Source organism: Lates calcarifer, linkage group LG20 (assembly GCF_001640805.2).
Source record: "Lates calcarifer isolate ASB-BC8 linkage group LG20, TLL_Latcal_v3, whole genome shotgun sequence".
NCBI lineage: Eukaryota > Metazoa > Chordata > Actinopteri > Centropomidae > Lates > Lates calcarifer.
In genome coordinates, this window is record NC_066852.1 from 12,962,775 (window position 1) to 12,979,856 (window position 17,082).

A 17,082-nucleotide genomic window follows, 5' to 3' on the forward strand; every position below is an offset into this window, starting at 1 on the left:
GAGAGCCCAGACCTCAAGGGATTTAGATTTTCTGCTCAAAGATTTTTGGTACATCCTCATACCCAGACAGTTCTTTTCAACCCAGAGAAAATACCCTCCCTTCTAGAAAATGGACAGATTTATACATGGAATCAGAATAAAGTTAAAATACTTTTTAATAAAGCATACAGATGGGTGACATATAAAAGAAGAAACTTGAATAAATGAGCTTAGTCATAACAAATACAGTTGCCTCCATACAGGGAACAAGGGTTCACTGAATGGTTTAAGGAGTATGAAAATTAGAGATATGCTAGCTTTGCTGTCTCCATTATGGAAATATTTTGACTTGAAATGATCATGGCTAAATTAGGAAAGAGCTTGTGGAGACAGTGTGTGTAGTGCTGTTCCTCTGTGTGACAAGTGAACACTTTCAACAAGGTTTCATCAACCTAATGGCCCTCACAGTCTCCACATATCAACCCAGTTGAACACCTATGGGAGATTCTCATCAAAACACCAACTGAGAGAATATCCTCTGGTTGAATGTTGTTCATCCCTCCAGTAGAGTTCAGAGCCTTGAAGATGAAGCTGTTTTGGAGCCTCAAGGTAGAACAACACCTTACCAGCAACCACCCATCTGTACATATTACACACCAGTTACCTTGGCTACAGCCTCTTGAGACAAATCATAGATACTTGACAGTTTTCTTTAACATCAAGCACGTATTTCGAACATGAATGGAGAGCATTACTTTTCAATGTCAGTGATCCAGGTGTATAAAGATAGTGACCTCCATTCTGTGCTTGCAAAGAATCTCAAACCAGACATGAACTGCTATTTTAGTAAGCACTGTGAAATGATGTGATATAATGGTGTCATTTTATAAATTGCTTGTGAAAAGCTTTTACCCCTGAAGAGCTGAAGCCCTAAATATTATGCACTGGCTCCCTTTTATTGGAGGGGGGGCAAATCCAACAGGAAGTTGGTATACACTGTTTATGGACAAATGATCTGCTTGTCTCTATGTAAAACACCAACTGTCCATATTTAGTCCATAGGATTTTGAAATAACTGCTGTTATCATGACTGCATGTTACATAACACTGACCAAAAGAGATATGAGAGAGAGCATACATTTCTATCACACCTTTGATTTCTTGCCTCGATTGTGATTAATCCAGTCTCTATGAATGCTGCAGTCTTTTCACTTTTTTCCCCCCACGTCTTCATTTCAATGCCTAAAGGAAAAGGTGTGCCAGAGGAAACTCTCACATTCGAATGTGCAAAGAGAGATCAACACCACACAGCACCGTCTTCACATCAAGTGCAATATCTGCTGCGAAGAGAAACAGCTTTACGATGCAGCGTACAGCCTTTACATTTGTGTGTCATTACTGGGTCGATCACATCCACGGCCTAACTAACTGAATAAAAAACAAGCTCATTTACATTTGATAAAGCAATCTGTCCCGAAATGAACATTAAATCTGTTCTTTCTTAGTTCTATCCTGACAATTAAGTTGTTTGGTATTTGAAGATTTTGAAATCAAACTCAGTGGGTGCAGCCTGTTTACTTTTCCTCATCTCTCTAAAAGCGACAGCTCAAGTTGACCTGTTAAGTAGTGGCACTCTCAAGCCATTAAACAGCAGCGGCCCATGTGTAGACAAAGATGCAGTCAGTTAACAGTCTGCACGCCTCATGAAATCAAATAGTTTCTTGTACCAGCCGAAAACAGTATTTCTTTTAAAAAGGCCGTCCAACCTGTCCAACCTATAGACTGTGGTGCTTCAGCCTTGGTGATGCTACTTTAGATGTGTTTTGGTCTGTACTGGACTCAGTGTTTCACACAACCTTGACAAAAGATAGTGTTTGAAAACTCTATATCTCCCAAGTCTGTCTGTGCAAAGCATTTTAGGATTCCCATATAACTGCAACAGCTGCTGACACAAAATTGGATCACACTTCCACTCAAAAGGCACTACTACAGGCCTTACATTGCCCATTTCAGCCAAAAAACATAATCACCGTATTTGTGCCTCTGAAACTTTGGTACAATACCTTTTACAGTCATTCTTACTCTTTGTTTGTAAAATTTAAACAGTTGCCTCTCGAAAGAGACCATGGTCATGCTTGTGATCAGAAGGTTTAAAGAACAATAAAAAAATAAGAGTGTCTGGTAACATGTTAACATTTTTGCTGCCATAGCTGATTGAAAGTGGATGAAAAAGAAGAAATGATTATTTCCTCTCAAACTATTTTTAGTTGTATGTGTCTTTGTATTTTATTTCCTCATACAATACAGGGAATATTTAGATCTGGAACACTGAGTTATCCCACCATAAATTGGCTGTTATTGTAGTTTCAATCCATCCCATTACTGATAGGTTTTATATTCAGAGCAGGGTCTGACTGAGGGGCCTCCATCTGTCTAATGAGTAGCAGTCAGTGTAGAGACAGAGAAAGAGAGAGGCCTGCTCACACAAGGGTGTCTGTTTGCTGTGCTGCTACTGGCAGTTTGTCTCCAGTCAGTTTGTTTTCCCATGGGAAAAGTGCGAGAGCTTTGAGCCGCTGCCCTGACCTTGGAGAGAGGGGCTGGTGAAGCAGTGCTTCAACCTGGGCAGATGCTCAGGTTCATATCCCAGCATGCCGCTGCCTGCCATTACCCTGCCCCCGAGGGGACAAACACACACACACACACATGCACACATTAGCCGTTAAGTGTGATGTGTTTCCACTGCAGCACCATGCAATGTGTTTACATGTGTGCGTTACTCTCAGACAGCAGGAGAATCAGCTGCTGTGCTTTATGTGTGGTAGCTCTGGGGATTCTTAGATTTTTAAACCCACAAGTTTGTTTGGTGTCTGAGAAAACATAATGATTTATTTACAGTATACTTAAGAATCTGGGTTGTGCAGGAGCTTTTGGTTTTAGTTTATTTTCCCTTTTTTTTACGACTGTGCAGAATCTGTCGCTGCAAATCTTGCACCTTCGTGCACTTGGTTATGTCCTGAATGAAGGGTTTGGTGTAATATTTCACAGCCAAATGCTACTTGAAATAAAAAGAACGTGAGGTTGAAGAAAAGATAAAGAAGTGTGATTTTTGTTGCTAACTGAGGGTGCACTCGTTCATGATTTGACAGCCAAGAACAAATTAAAAGCTGCAAGATTCACTGTGTGTCATATCCAGACTTCTATAGTGTACTGTCCAGAGCTGAAACAGGCAGCAAAGGGAACATTGCACCTTTCATTTGACTGTGTGAAGCACATAGCAAATCTCACACCGTGTGAATGCTTTTTCGTTGTCACATTCTTTATAAGTTTGGTTCTTCAAGTCAGGTTGTGAAGGACAGTCTACGCAAGGGCACCAAGTACCAAGGCAGCATTCTTGGATTTAATGATCAACCAGTAAAAATACTGCTGTGTCCCTCCCCAAGTACAAGCACATTACAGGCTGACTCATTCAAAAGGCATCAAGAGGCCTGACAGATCAAAATCCAGAAGTGCACTTAGCTACTCGTACTTGTTTCGCTGTCATACCTCAAATCAAATCAAATATCCACGGTCCTGTCCTGTCTTTGCTTGTATCATGGCCGGTCTGTGAAGAATAGCAGATGCTATTGAGGACTGCCCCCCAGAAAACAGATTTTAACATGAGAGAGAAAATATAGAGCTGCCTTTATTCTTTATTTCTAAGTAGTTTTTGAGTGATCACAGGAAGAGAGTATAGCCTGAAAAAAAAATCACATTCCTGACTGGTATTTCTTCCCCCAGGGCTTCTTCTACATGTAGATGTTCTGTTGCATGTCTATACAAGACATATGCATACCTGTCAGCAAGAACACATTGCCTTATCTCATTAATGCTGCTGCTGTTAAATATTTGGATAGTAAAACTGAACTCCTGAAGGTGAAGTGATGACTGTGAATAACATTTACCCTCATCAAAGCTCGTTATGTCACACACTTTCTTTTTCCAGCATTTTTAAGGAGTTGAGAAAGGTTTCTTAGTAACTGGAGATTATTCCCTGCAGTGGCAATTGTACGTTTGGAAATATAATACTGATCTTATTCTAGGAAACGTCTGACAAGCTAGCTGTTCCCCACATAACTTTAGCTTCTTAAGAAATGAAGAAAAGATCTGAGAGATTCTCAGTTCAGAAACCTGCTGTATTTTAAGAGCTGGATGGAAAACAAAAAGTGACTTGTTCCTCATAATCCCCAGAACTGAAAGAAGCTTGGGCGTAATTTAGGCCAGAATATAATGTTGAAAACAACAAGAACGTTTAAAGTATGTTGGGTTTTGTGTGCTAGCTGGGGGTTAATTTTAGGGCTGTAGCTTGTGGTTACTTTTGTTATGGAATGATTTATTAGCTAACTAAGTTTTCATCAATCAATTTTTTTTCTGTACAGTGTTAAAATATATATGTCTTGTGTGTACATATCAGTAAGTTACAGTGATATGAAACAGAGATAACCTCCACAGTAGAGTAGTGAAGCATTTGTATTTGACAGTTGACTTAAATGGTTATTCAAACCGGCAGCTAACCTACATTCACTAAGTTAGAACCTTTTATAAATTGCCTACAAATAAAATGAGAAACGTGTGTGTGTGTGTGTGTGTGTGTGTGTGTGTGTGTGTGTCATATGTGTCTGTCAGCTTATTTCATAGTATGGTTTGGTTAGATCAGAGGTTAGCAGAGGTGTCTCCCATGAGTGACTTTGTCAGCCAGCAAGATGTCACAGTGTCAAGCTAAATGCTTCCGCATCTACAATGCAGAACATAGGTAAAATTTAGGATTTCATTCCAGTCAGTCAGCAATTGTCTGGGTTTAAAGACAAAGGGAAAAAATAGTACATTTCTTGAATGACTCAAAATCTGATGAGGAATCCCATTAGGATATATCCAGGAGCTGATTGATGGCAGGAGCACTTAGCTGACTGGCCATCAAACACTCAAATCCCTGCAGAAGGTGTACACCTGCGTGCTCTAAACACCCAGCAGAGCCCCAGGCCACACCCAAAACCTGCGATCCAGAAACTGTGGTCTCATCTGCTGCAGGGTGCAATTCATTAACCTAAATTAATATATTTTTTTGTTCTGTTCTATCTTTGTTTTCATTGAATTGAACCTTTATAACAACATTGTCACAGCAAGAAGCTTAGTGTCTGTTTCTCTGCGGTTTTTGCACTTGATACTGGAATGCCTTATAAACAATGATATTTTTCCCTGTTGTATGAGATGGCAAGTTGAATTTTTTAATGGCAGTCATAAACAGAAATATTTCCTGATCCAAATCCCTCTGCCGCAGCCCACAGTAGAGAGGGAAAGAGTGAGAGAGAACGTCATCTTTTATTTGCTCCAGCAGGATATCTGTTAGTGTAGAGTTTGCTGTGTCATGGGAGGACATAGCCAGACATCATCAGCACTACCCACAAAAATGAATGGATTGCTGATTTGGCGTGAGGGTGCAGAGAAGCAGAGCGGAGCCTCAGCGGAGTGCTCTGTTTGCCTGCCGGGCCTCGTCCTGCGGGAGCTCCAGGCGACCAGCAGGTGGATAAAAGACCCACTGTGGGCCGCAGATGGTGGACGGCCTGGGTTGGAGGAGGGAGACAGGGGTGGAGACGGACAGGCTCACAAAGACCCATCCATCCCCCCACCCTCGTCTTCAATTGACCCACATGATTCCTCTGCTACAGAAGAATCCCCAGTTGTGTGAGGCTGGAGGGAAGGAGGGAGGGAGGTAGGGGCGTCGTCCACACACAGCTGGGTTACAGCATCGAGGTCCGAGTCTCAGGGGGGAGGCAGAATTTACACTTAATGGAAAACGAGTATACCCTGTGACCTCAGCTTTGGTCTTTCCCCGTGTGGTAATTTCTGTCTCCCTTAACCTCTCGACTTCTTTTGCTTTCTGCCTGCTGACTGTCTCATGGTCTGCCTCTCACTTCTGCTTATTGGCTGCTGTCAGAGCTCAGACCACAGCTACAGGTCTATAGTTGTCACAAATGAGAGCCTATTTAAACGCGCAGTCACACACAGTTTTGCTCTCCTCGTGATGTTTTATAACCTCTGTGAGTATAGGGCTTAGAGGCTGAAATATCTGTATAAATGTGCTTACAAAATACTGATATGACCTATTATATATTCTTTATGCTGCTAATCCACCCACAGTAAACAGAAACCTCTGAACGGCAGGTCAGGGAGTGTTTGCTTTCAGTAAAGCCCATATGCAGCAGCTTAGTTGTTTGATAAAGGGTGGTGGCTATATATAATACCATGTATTAAGGAGATGGAGGTTGTAGCGAGAGTGTCCTTTTCCAGCAGCATGGATGTAGCACTTCAGGTAGGTGGGACAGAATAATTGAAAGTCCTCTGTGTTTTATCTGTGGCTGTGCAGCTCCTCACATAGGTCTCTAATTACCATGTCACCCAGAGATAATTCAGAAGACAGGATTGTTCACACACGCAGATACACACACTCACACACACACACACACACACACATACACCCACCCAATTAGCAGTGCTGAATCAATACGTGTCTGAAGGTGAATTCTGAACGATGCAAGGTAGTCTCTGTGTGTGCTGCTTCCATAGATCCCTATGTATCCTCATGTTACCTGTTTAAATAGATGCTGTTTGTGTCAGCTTGTATTTATTGGAGGACAGACAGAGAGAGAGGGATAGTGTGGATATGTGTATGTGCATGGAAATGTCTTGGGCTGTGTGAGTGATTCAGCAACCCCGAGGGATAATGTATCTTAGACTAATGCAGACGCGCAGAAAATGTAGACCTCCAGAGTAAGCATGAGCCTGGTGGGTGATATACTGTATATTATGATTTACTGAGTGCACTCACGCTTCAGAGGATGAGCACTTTCCATTTTTAACACTTGATGAGCTTTTTGCCTCTTCACTATGCCCATACCAAATGTCCAGATATTTGATTTTACTGACCTATTGTTGTTTCTTCAATTAAACCTTTTTGGAATAAAATGCATCTGTAGTCTCAACTCTAATTGACCATAAGAACTGTAAAATCATCAGTGTGTTGTTTGTTCAGTCTGGCTCTATCTAACACTTTCTTATTGCTCAGTGCAGCCTGACAGCACAGACTCCTGATGAGGTGCTGCAAGCGTCTAGACTTCAAGATTTAGTTGATATCAGGTGCCAAAGAAAACATTTATAATACAATTCTAAAGTAGTTTAAGAATCATTCAAATTGGAAAATGGACAGACAGCTGAGTGATGAGCTTCACCATCAGTATCTGCTTGAGTACTCCTTCACTCCTCAGCAAGAGAGCCAGTATCTAAATATTTTATCATACGAGGCAGATGCAGATGTGAGGTTATGCTCATATTCATTGACAAGAGTAGGGAATACATTCTTATCCTTGTTGCAGAATAGATGCAGGGCTGTGATTTTGCAGTAAATTGGTGTCAGTAGTGAAGCGGGGAGAGAGTTTAATCAGATCTGCACTAACTCTGTCATGTACGTTAAAATACAAGTTTTCATTTTAAGTTTCAATTACAAGCAAATACTTAATATTTCTTTCTTTTTCAATATTTTTTCTTCAAGAATAGTACAAAATACAGTAACTATACATAATTTATATTTCCAGTGTATAGCAATGCTACTGACATAGCTCAAAGGATCAAACTGCATAGATTGTGATGATGTGGTGTCCAGAGAGTGAAACCTACTGACTTTGGTAATCCCCTTGACTTTTCCTCTTGCTCCACCATGAAGGTTGACATTTATTGTTTTAAGTGAAATGCATGGATTACAATTTTTCCTTGAGCGCCATCATCAGATCAAAGTTGCAGTCTGTTCAGTACTTTTGTGTACTACTAAATACAAAACTGTAATGACATCAGTCTCACCTGTACTTTGTGTTTAGTTCTTATTAGAAAATGTTAGCTTGCTGACACGCAAAACTAAGTTGATGAACATGGTAACATTAGCATTTAAGCATTGTAATTGTTAAGATGTTGCCCCTTAAGATGTTGCCCTTTCATATGTGTAAAAATACATACTTAAGTTGAATATGTATACTTAGAAAACTCGGGTGTCACATAGAGCATTAAAAACATTTTTCTGAATGAGCTCAGAAAGATAAATCTTATTAATCACCCAGTCTCATCCAGTGGATAGAAAACCTACCACTCTGCTGCAAAAAAAAGTTGCCCAAATCTCCCTTTTTTTTTTTTTAAAATAACCATCTGGTGACTCCCCTCTGTTGCTTGTAACTGATTGTTCAAAAAAAAGAAAAGAAAAAAAGATGTGATGTGAGTTTTAACACTTTCCACTCATTCATACAAATCTAAAGCCATTACTGTGCCACTCCCAGTTAGATCAATATGGGAAATACTGCAATATTACACAGCCAGAAGGCCCAAGACTCGGGTGTAATCTTAGACCGGTGTTCGATAAAGAGGCATGCTGCCTATCCACTCTGTCATGGAAACATATTGATCTTTGAGTCTTTCAAGCCTATGGCCTCTGCTGCCTAAAGGAAGTGTAATGAACGATTCCCAGATCTTGAAAGGTTAATGTGTACAACATGTCTCCAGTATGTTCAGTGTCCACATTTTCTCAGCCTCTGTTTCTCCACTTGGCAGATTTGTCCAAGAATCGCCTCACAGAAATCCCTCCAGAAGTATGTCTGTTTGCCCCCCTCGAGTCTCTCAACCTCTACCACAATTGCATCAAGTGCATCCCAGAAGCTATCATCAATCTGCAGATGCTGACTTATCTTGACATCAGGTGAGTCACTGCTAACATTATACTTTCAGTTTGGGATGTTTGTGTTCAGTTTTATATCTCTCAAGAGGTGCTTGTTCCCTTTTCAGGGTGAAAATGCTTACATGAAAGAGAAGCATTTCCCCTTTTGCTGAAACTCAATTCCCAATCACCAGATCCCCACAGTTACATGCTTCTGTATGCTGTTTTAAAAGTAGGTCAATGTTTTATCTTTCTCTACAGTCGAAATCTCCTGTCAGTTTTGCCAAAATACCTGTTCAACCTCCCCCTCAAAGTTCTGCTTGTGAGCAACAACAAGCTTGTATCCATCCCTGAGGAGATCGGCAAGGCCAAAGAGTTGATGGAACTGGTGAGCAGAGTGTATCTATATTCTTATCAGTGCATGTGAATTTATGTATATTGTTCAGCCAGGGTAATCACATTTCCTACTCTTTGCCTCCCCTTGCAGGACGTAAGCTGTAATGAGATCCAAGTGCTGCCAACTCAGGTGGGGAGGCTTCAAGCCTTACGAGAACTCAACATCAGGAAGAACTGTCTTCACATGCTGCCTGAGGGTCAGTCTGTCTTCATATGTTTTTAGAAAATCTCTGTCATTCATTTTTGATAGTTTTGGCAAGCATGCCAATCCTCTTACTGCCAAGGATTACATTCCACAGTGTTTGTTTTATGTTGGCTGTCATGTTGCATGCCACTCCATCCAAAACGTAGCAACCAAAACTGTCATTTCAACAAAAGTGAAGTATCTCTAAAGGAAGAAAGCATTGAGCCACACTTGAATGATTCTTGACAGTAACAAAACAAACCATGCAGCATCTTAAGGCTAAAGTGTAAATTGGTCCTGTGGCTATGAGTGAATTTACTCTGCTGAACTGCTTTGGAAAAAGAGATTTTGGGCTCCCCATTGCATGTTGAAAGCAGTGCATCACATTCAACAAAATCTCGTTATTAAATTCTTGTGTGGTCTGTTCTGGCAGAGTTGGCTGACCTGCCTCTCATCCGACTTGACTTCTCCTGCAATAAGATCACAGAGATTCCTCCAGCCTATAGGAAACTCAGGCAGCTGCAGCACATCATCCTAGACAACAATCCTATGCAGTCTCCTCCCGCACAGGTCGGTGCCTTCATTTCATGATTGTGTCTGTGCATATGAAATGGATGTGAAGTATATATGTGGTGTCACACACAGAGCACAAATGGTTTTTCTGGGTTTCCTGTATGTGGTTGACAGGTTGTTGGTGCCCTCACATTCTAGTGAACATGATACAGTTGCACCATCTAGTGGATGAATGAACATTAACACCAATCCAGACTCTGGAGAGACATCTTGTGTGCATTTGTATGTTTCAGATTTGTCTCAAGGGTAAGGTGCACATATTCAAGTACCTGAACATCCAGGCGTGTAGGATGGACAAGAAACCGGACACCCTGGACCTCCCTTCTCTTGGCAAGCGTTGCCTTCCGCAGCCTCTTACAGATAGGTACTGGCACATTTATTAAGTTATTTTGTAATTGTGAAATGAAGCATAATGCATGTTGCTTCAACGTTTTCTATATAGTTTTTTACTCTGCATGCATTTGTTCATGTATCACATCTACACCTAGTTATGTTACATATGTTTTTATTGTGTAAGGGTATCAAATGCTATCTTCTCAGCTGCACATGCAAATTACATTTTTTCATTCACGATGATCAGAAACCCTAATAACCCTGATGTTTGTTTTGCTTATTTCCAGCATGGAAGATTTTTATCCCAGTAAGAATCACGGGCCTGACTCTGGAATTGGTAGTGACAATGGTGACAAGAGGCTGTCAACAACAGAGGTCAGCGCTCAAACACGCAACATTAACTGAAGGGCATCGTGTTTTACTCCTTACCAGAATGAAGCAGTTAGAGATACATAGATGTTTAAGTATACCTTGTGGAATTTTGTTTCTGATTAACATCAGCTAACAGATTTAGTTGTTAGCTTGCCAGTATTAGCCCAAGCTTAAGTCCACTCACTTTTTAACACAGCACATAGCTGTGTTAAAATATACATAGCTCACAAAATGAGACATTCCTGGGTTCAGGCAGCGGGATTCAAAAGCAGACTCTTCAGGCAAAGCATAAGAGGGTAGGACTCTCTGTACTGGGTCGAAATTCTGCCTTGCATTCAACACCAGAGAAGCAAAACGCTGGCTGAGGGCAGACTGGACAAAACAGGCCAGGCAGCACACATTCTGGCATGAAGGAAGCTCTCTGAGGCCGACTGGTGGACTCGTGGGGAATAACTGAATCTGAAATGACAAGAGCCATGTGTGTGTGGTGGTCCACCTCTGTCCCAAACACAACTAGCCTCCCTGCTGCTGCTGAGCCAAAGCATTGCGCTAGAAGGGAACAAATTTCACTATCCTTGACAGCAGAAATAAAGTCAAGTATAAATTCTGAGGTATTTGTGGCTGGACGACTAGAGCGGGCTGTAATTCTTAAGCTTCAGCTGATGGCAAGAAATGGGAACACTGACAGGGACAGTGTTTCTCCCACAAGATTAGAAAGGCAACAAGACAGATAAAACAGATGGAGGAAAGGTTGAATGAGGTGAAACTGTGAATTCTGCCATTGCTGCACAATCACTCATGTGGACAATTTCTGTTTTAAAGTGACAATCATGCGCAAACATTTCTATTTAACTATCTAAAATAGGAACTAACAGACCAGCACAGAAGCCCATGTGAACGGAAACTTGAGTTCACTCCTCACTCTTTTCGTCTCCTGCAGCCCTCAGACGACGACACTGTCAGCCTGCACTCTCAGGTCTCAGAGACAGCCCGTGCTGACGCCCTCTCTCTCCTCTCCAAAATGGACTCTTGCAAAGGTTACCGAAAATAAGTATCACATATTCCCTTTGACAGCAATAACAGAGACACGGGGTTGTTGAATGAAGTGCCTAAAATATGACAGTGTATGTGATCAACGCGGATGCTTCCTCCCTCTATCAGATCAGGATCTGTATGACTTTATAGAGCCCAACCCCGATGAGGATCCTGCTCTGTCAGAGTGTGATGGGCAGCAGAGCAGTCACGTGTCTTGTATAAAGGTATGAATCCATTAATGATCCATTACACACATTCGCACGCACATATGCTAGCTTGGGAAAAGGATGATGACAGACATGAAAGAAAGTGTGAGAAAGTCTGCGAAAGATAAAATCACTTTCTTTTCTTTGCTCTTCAACATGGCGTGTCTGTATGTGTTTCAGGAACTGGAGAAAGTTCTTAATATGTCTCACCAAAGCAAAGATAAAGACAGCTGGAAAGAGGAGTCAGGGTGAGTTAATCATTAAATATATCAGTCAAGCAAATAAATTGCCTTGGCTGGAGTTTTAACAATTCATCTTTTACCTGACATGAAGACGCTTTTATTCTTGTCTTATCAGTTCCAAAAATTCATGGAAATCTTTTTTTTGCAAAGACTTGCAAAAATAGTTCTGGGGAAGGAAGGAGTTTACTGGCCACAGATAGATTTTAATGAGTCATCAGGGCTGCAGTGTTATGGAGCAGTAAAGTAGTTAACATTTATCTCGGATAAACTTGCAGTAAATAAAAATGGACATGTACAGAGATGTTCTCCAGCTGCTGTTTTGGTGTGACTCTATATATTTTGAATTCACCTTGATTGTGGTAATACTGCAGCACTTCTGCGCAAAAGAATTAAATAAAAAATGTTTGTAGATATAAAAGCAAAGGTTGGTTTTTCCTCAAATCAACTATTGTAAATCAGGAGATGCAAGCTTAGAGCACAATGAGCTGACTACTACCCACAGCCCTGGCTAGTGATTACAGTAGCTGGCTGCTTGATCAGTCAACTAGATGGCAAACCCCCTGGTATAAGCAGATAGCTCCTTTCATCACTAGCTGCAAATATACCCAGTGTGCTTCAGCTTGAGGGCTACTCCTCTGTGGTTGAGAGTTCTCTGCATCAACTGGTCTGTTTTGATGGAGAGGCCTGTGTATGTAAAAAAAATTCAGTTATGCAATGAAACAGCTATTCTTGGCTATTCTGAATAGCCCCAATGTGTGTTGAGGCTTTCAGAGTTAGTTGTGTTTATTTCTTGGTTATATGGAGTCAGCTCTTCTCTCTGCAGACATTTTATTGGACCAGATTGCTGTATAATGTTGCCAAAGGTGAAGTCCTGACTCAAAATGGCAGGTTGTGTGTTGGCAATAACTTTGACTTTGAACTTGTTGCAGTTCTGACAAGGAGCAGCTAGTTGAGGAAGAGGATGATGAGCTGAAGGAAGTGCTAGATCTGAGGAAGATTGCCGTGCAACTCTTGCAGCAGGAGCAGCAGAACAGGTGTGTGGTTCTCACTTCTCTTCTAGCAGCACAACTAGAAACACAACCCATCAGTTTAGATCTTCATTTGCTGCACTGCTGAAATCCACATTGCTTTCGATACTGTCTCTTTACTTGTCATCTTTACTTGTGTCACCCAGAGTTAGAACTCTCAGGCTTCTCAGTATGCAGATAAATATTTTTCCTTACATCCCCAAATTTCACTCCTTCAGCACCATGTGACCTTTTCCTCCTCTGCAAATCGAATTCTCACCACCTTTGCTTCACTGTCTCTCTGTGTCCACTCCTGTCCTTCCTCTTGCCTTCTCCTTCGATTCGCCTGCTGCACATTTGATGCACTGCTTCTAGACGACGGTCCTTAATTTGCAGAGCAGAGAGTCTTATTCACCGACGGAGAGTGACGGGCCGGGCACACAGGTAGAGGAGGGGGGACTTTCTTTATTGCCATTTAGAGATGCTTTGTACTGTATGCCACACTGGGTAGATAACCGCTGGTCATAGCCAGTCTCTGGTCTATATAGTACATAATTAATGCAGTTAAAATCATACATTCCCGTACAGGTTTCATGTTGTTTCTATTCACTGAATGTGTGAAAATCTTAAAAGTGGAATCAGCTACTTTTCCAAGGTACTGGTTTATGCAAACTTTGACAGGTGTTGTGCAAATCAGTGCTGTTGCAAAAATGAAAAGCCCACAAACAGACATTCATAAATCCAGTCCCAGCCTTTGTGCAGATTAGTTTCCTTTTGTTGCTCAACTAATGAAATTTCTGTTGAATTTGACTCAACTGTTGTTTTGTTTATTTAGGCCAGCCCCTTTCCTTTTAAACATCTTACTGTAAATGATTCAGCCTGGGAAAATTTGAAAGCATCATGTATCATGAGTTGTTGCCATTTCAACTGCCATTGTCCTCGCACAACACTGTAACTATGCCCAAATCTCTTTCTGTCTGCAGGTTCCTAAGTCACTCTGGAAGCTCCAGCAGCAAACCAAGGCCCCCACCTCAGACTGCTCGAAGGTACGTGCTCAATTACATGTATGATACCATCATATGCTCAGTTCCAATGACCAGAAGCATTTACAATAGAACCACTGTTGAGGCCATGTGGTGATGATAACCAGAAACATTCCAATTTATCTACCCTGCCCTGTAGCTTGTGAAAAAATCATACACAAAAAAAGAAAAAAATCTGACGCAAATATTAGAAATATATATGAATATATATATGAATATATGTAGCTATATTGGATCCTGATATTACAGCCAAACAAAGGCAGTAAGATAGAATATTTTCTAACTTAACCTGTTACCTGTGTTTTATCCTTTAGTCTATAAAATGTCAAAAATAGTGAAGATTGCTCTTTACAATTCCTAATCATGAAATCTTTTTGACTGATCCAAAACAATACTACATTTGAAATAATATAAAACAGAAAAACAGCAGCTTCTCATATTTTAGAAGCTGAAAAAAGGAAAAGTGTCTGGCGTTTCTGAGCAAAAGCAAAAGTTTAAGGCACTTTGGATGTTGCATAAAAACATTTGTCTTAGACAGTTATTTTCTGCATTGGTGCGTCAATATGAAATATTACATTTTGGATTTCCAAACATGTGTTTTGCAATAGTGAAATCTTTTGTGTGCTATATAATAACAAAGTAACAGACCACCTTCCACATATGTAACTCAAGGAATTTGTAGCCATGTAGTCCAAACAAACAACAAAACCACAAAAACTACAAAAACAAACAGGTGTTAATGAACAACACCATAATATGTAGGTTGAACAAAAATGAGTTGCTGAAACAGGAAAAGCTCTGTAGGGTGAATAATACTGAGTGAGGGACAGCCAGACTAAAAAGGTGAGCTTACTGAAGACATGATGTTCTCATCTAAAATTTTACACCATGGCAAGAATAAACATACAAGGTGAAGATACAAGGTGGTCATCCTGCATAAGCAACATGTGCTGCCCAAGCTCCTCTGCAGAAGCACAAAGAAATGAGAAGAAATGAGAAAGGTGAAAATGCAGTGGCAGTGCAGCAGACGAGACACACCTTAAGCTGGCTTGCGTTCAGCATCAAATCTATATATGTCAATCAGCACTGTCATCTCAGAGCTGGCAGAAGCTTATGGGAAATTATGGGAAAGCTGTAGGTCTTGACAGCTTTTGAGGGCGTGTGCCCAGGGAACATGTGGACCAATCAACACACCTTCAATCTTCACCACCTCCCCGAGTCACCACCACCGTACCAGTGCTGAGGAAGTTGCCAGTGTCAAGCCGTGACGACTACTGCCCTGTAACCCTGTAGAGGCACCACAGAGGGCGTCCTGACCAGCTGCATCGCTGTCTGGTGCAACAGCTGCACTACCTCAGACCTGAAATTCCTGAGAGTGGTGAGGATGTTTGAGCTTTCAGCTACACAGGGCTTGTACAGAGACACTATCTGAGCACAGCCACCGGAATTGCCAGAGACTGTCCACACCCCTTCCACTGACTCTTTATCCTTCTGCCCTCTGGCAAACGCTGCTGCAGCATGTGGTGCAAGACTGCCAGGCTCTGCAAGAGCTTCTCTCACAGGCTGTCGGACTCCTCAATTACCTTTTAAATACATAGACAAATTGCCAGACTGTCAGAACTGTGTCACACACACAGTGACTGACTGAAAACATATATTCAACTCTCATTAAAAAAATTGCTGCTAATATCTTTTACAGTGTGCAGTAAGTCAGTGCTTTATTAATTATTTCAGTGCTTTCTTAGTGTACACCAGTGTTAATGCTCACATACTTTTATTGTGCACAAAGCCAAATGTTATGATTGAAAATTTGTTATTTGTTGTGCAGTATTTGTTATATCTCACATATGTCAATCATTTGCACATTAAGCTACGAGGAACACAATTGCATTCTTCTGTGCACTCCTTGTTGTACGGTCTGAATGACATTTAAGTTCACTTTGACATTTACTACAGTCCAAACACGTCTGTCAGGTCTTTATGGAAGACTTGCAGTCAAAAAGCAGTTTCTTTGTGTAGTGTAAAGAAAGCCAAGTGACACACCTCTAAACAAAAACACAGGAATGGCAGCAGGTGTTCAGGACAGAATTAGTGGTCTGAGAGGTACTGAGAGGTACAGGCAGATTAAGAACTACAGTATATTCAGCAATAAGAAGAATGAGCAGTCCTGCAACAGATGGTCTGGCTCTCACATTGGCCTGATCATAATATTATGGAGTCAGCCTGGGGTTATATGAGGAGACGGAAAATACTGAGACAGCCTAAATCCACAGAGCTGTGCAAACTTCTCCAAGATGCTTGGAACAACGTACCTGCCGTCTACCTTGAGAAACTATGTGCGAGTGTACAGAGATCTGATGCTCCTCCAAAGGCAAAGGGTGGTCACACCAGATATTAATTTGATTTAGGGCCTTTCTGTTTCCTAGGCATTAAATAAAATAAAACTTATTCATGGCATTATTTTTGAAAGCGTTTTTTCACAAGAACTTAAAATGTTTGCACAGTGCTGTGTGTATACAGTATATTCTCTTGAGACCTAGTAAAATCAGAGTTGTCGTGTCTTTGTTCTAGTGCTTCTCTGGATGAAGGAAGTAGTGGAGCATCAGTGCTAAGTGGACAGGTACAAACAGTTTGTGTCTCACATTCCTTGTGTGATATTTCCTCTTTGGAGTGTGCCCAGAATTACTCTAATTTTAACTCTCTGCTTTTTTTAAAGCCATCTTCTTCCTGCTCCTTTGATGGCAGTCTGAAGACAGATCAGTCAGATTCTGAGCCGAAGTGGCCCGAAGTCCCGCCCGTCCTCAATCAGAATGAGGACCGCAGGAGGAACAAATACCTGAGAAAAGATTATCTAAAGGTATCAACGTGCACGTGTTGCCATAACTGCAGTGGTCTAATTTGTGGTCTGAAAAATGTCTGAGGAGTGGTGTGTATGTGTGCTGTTGCTGCAGCGCAGGTCTACTAAATGTGTATCAGGGAACATT

At 41.2% G+C, this 17,082-nt stretch overlaps 1 protein-coding gene across 4 annotated transcripts in view; it reads left to right on the forward strand.

Moving 5' to 3' along the window:
• The window catches only part of lrch2 (leucine-rich repeats and calponin homology (CH) domain containing 2), a 33,836-nt gene that overhangs the window by 1,509 nt on the left and 15,245 nt on the right, over window positions 1–17,082 (forward strand). Inside the window, exons 2-15 of one of the 4 annotated variants that reach the window (XM_018691538.2) lie at window positions 8,605–8,749; window positions 8,969–9,095; window positions 9,195–9,300; window positions 9,721–9,857; window positions 10,094–10,224; window positions 10,481–10,568; window positions 11,431–11,602; window positions 11,727–11,824; window positions 11,987–12,054; window positions 12,978–13,082; window positions 13,431–13,499; window positions 14,039–14,101; window positions 16,670–16,718; window positions 16,815–16,955. In XM_018691538.2, coding sequence (XP_018547054.1) covers window positions 8,605–8,749; window positions 8,969–9,095; window positions 9,195–9,300; window positions 9,721–9,857; window positions 10,094–10,224; window positions 10,481–10,568; window positions 11,431–11,602; window positions 11,727–11,824; window positions 11,987–12,054; window positions 12,978–13,082; window positions 13,431–13,499; window positions 14,039–14,101; window positions 16,670–16,718; window positions 16,815–16,955 — 1,499 coding nt within the window. Of the gene's footprint in view, window positions 1–8,604; window positions 8,750–8,968; window positions 9,096–9,194; window positions 9,301–9,720; window positions 9,858–10,093; window positions 10,225–10,480; window positions 10,569–11,430; window positions 11,603–11,726; window positions 11,825–11,986; window positions 12,055–12,977; window positions 13,083–13,430; window positions 13,500–14,038; window positions 14,102–16,669; window positions 16,956–17,082 lie in introns of all 4 variants that reach the window. The other 3 variants (XM_018691540.2, XM_018691539.2, XM_018691537.2) reach the window with 3 other exon arrangements.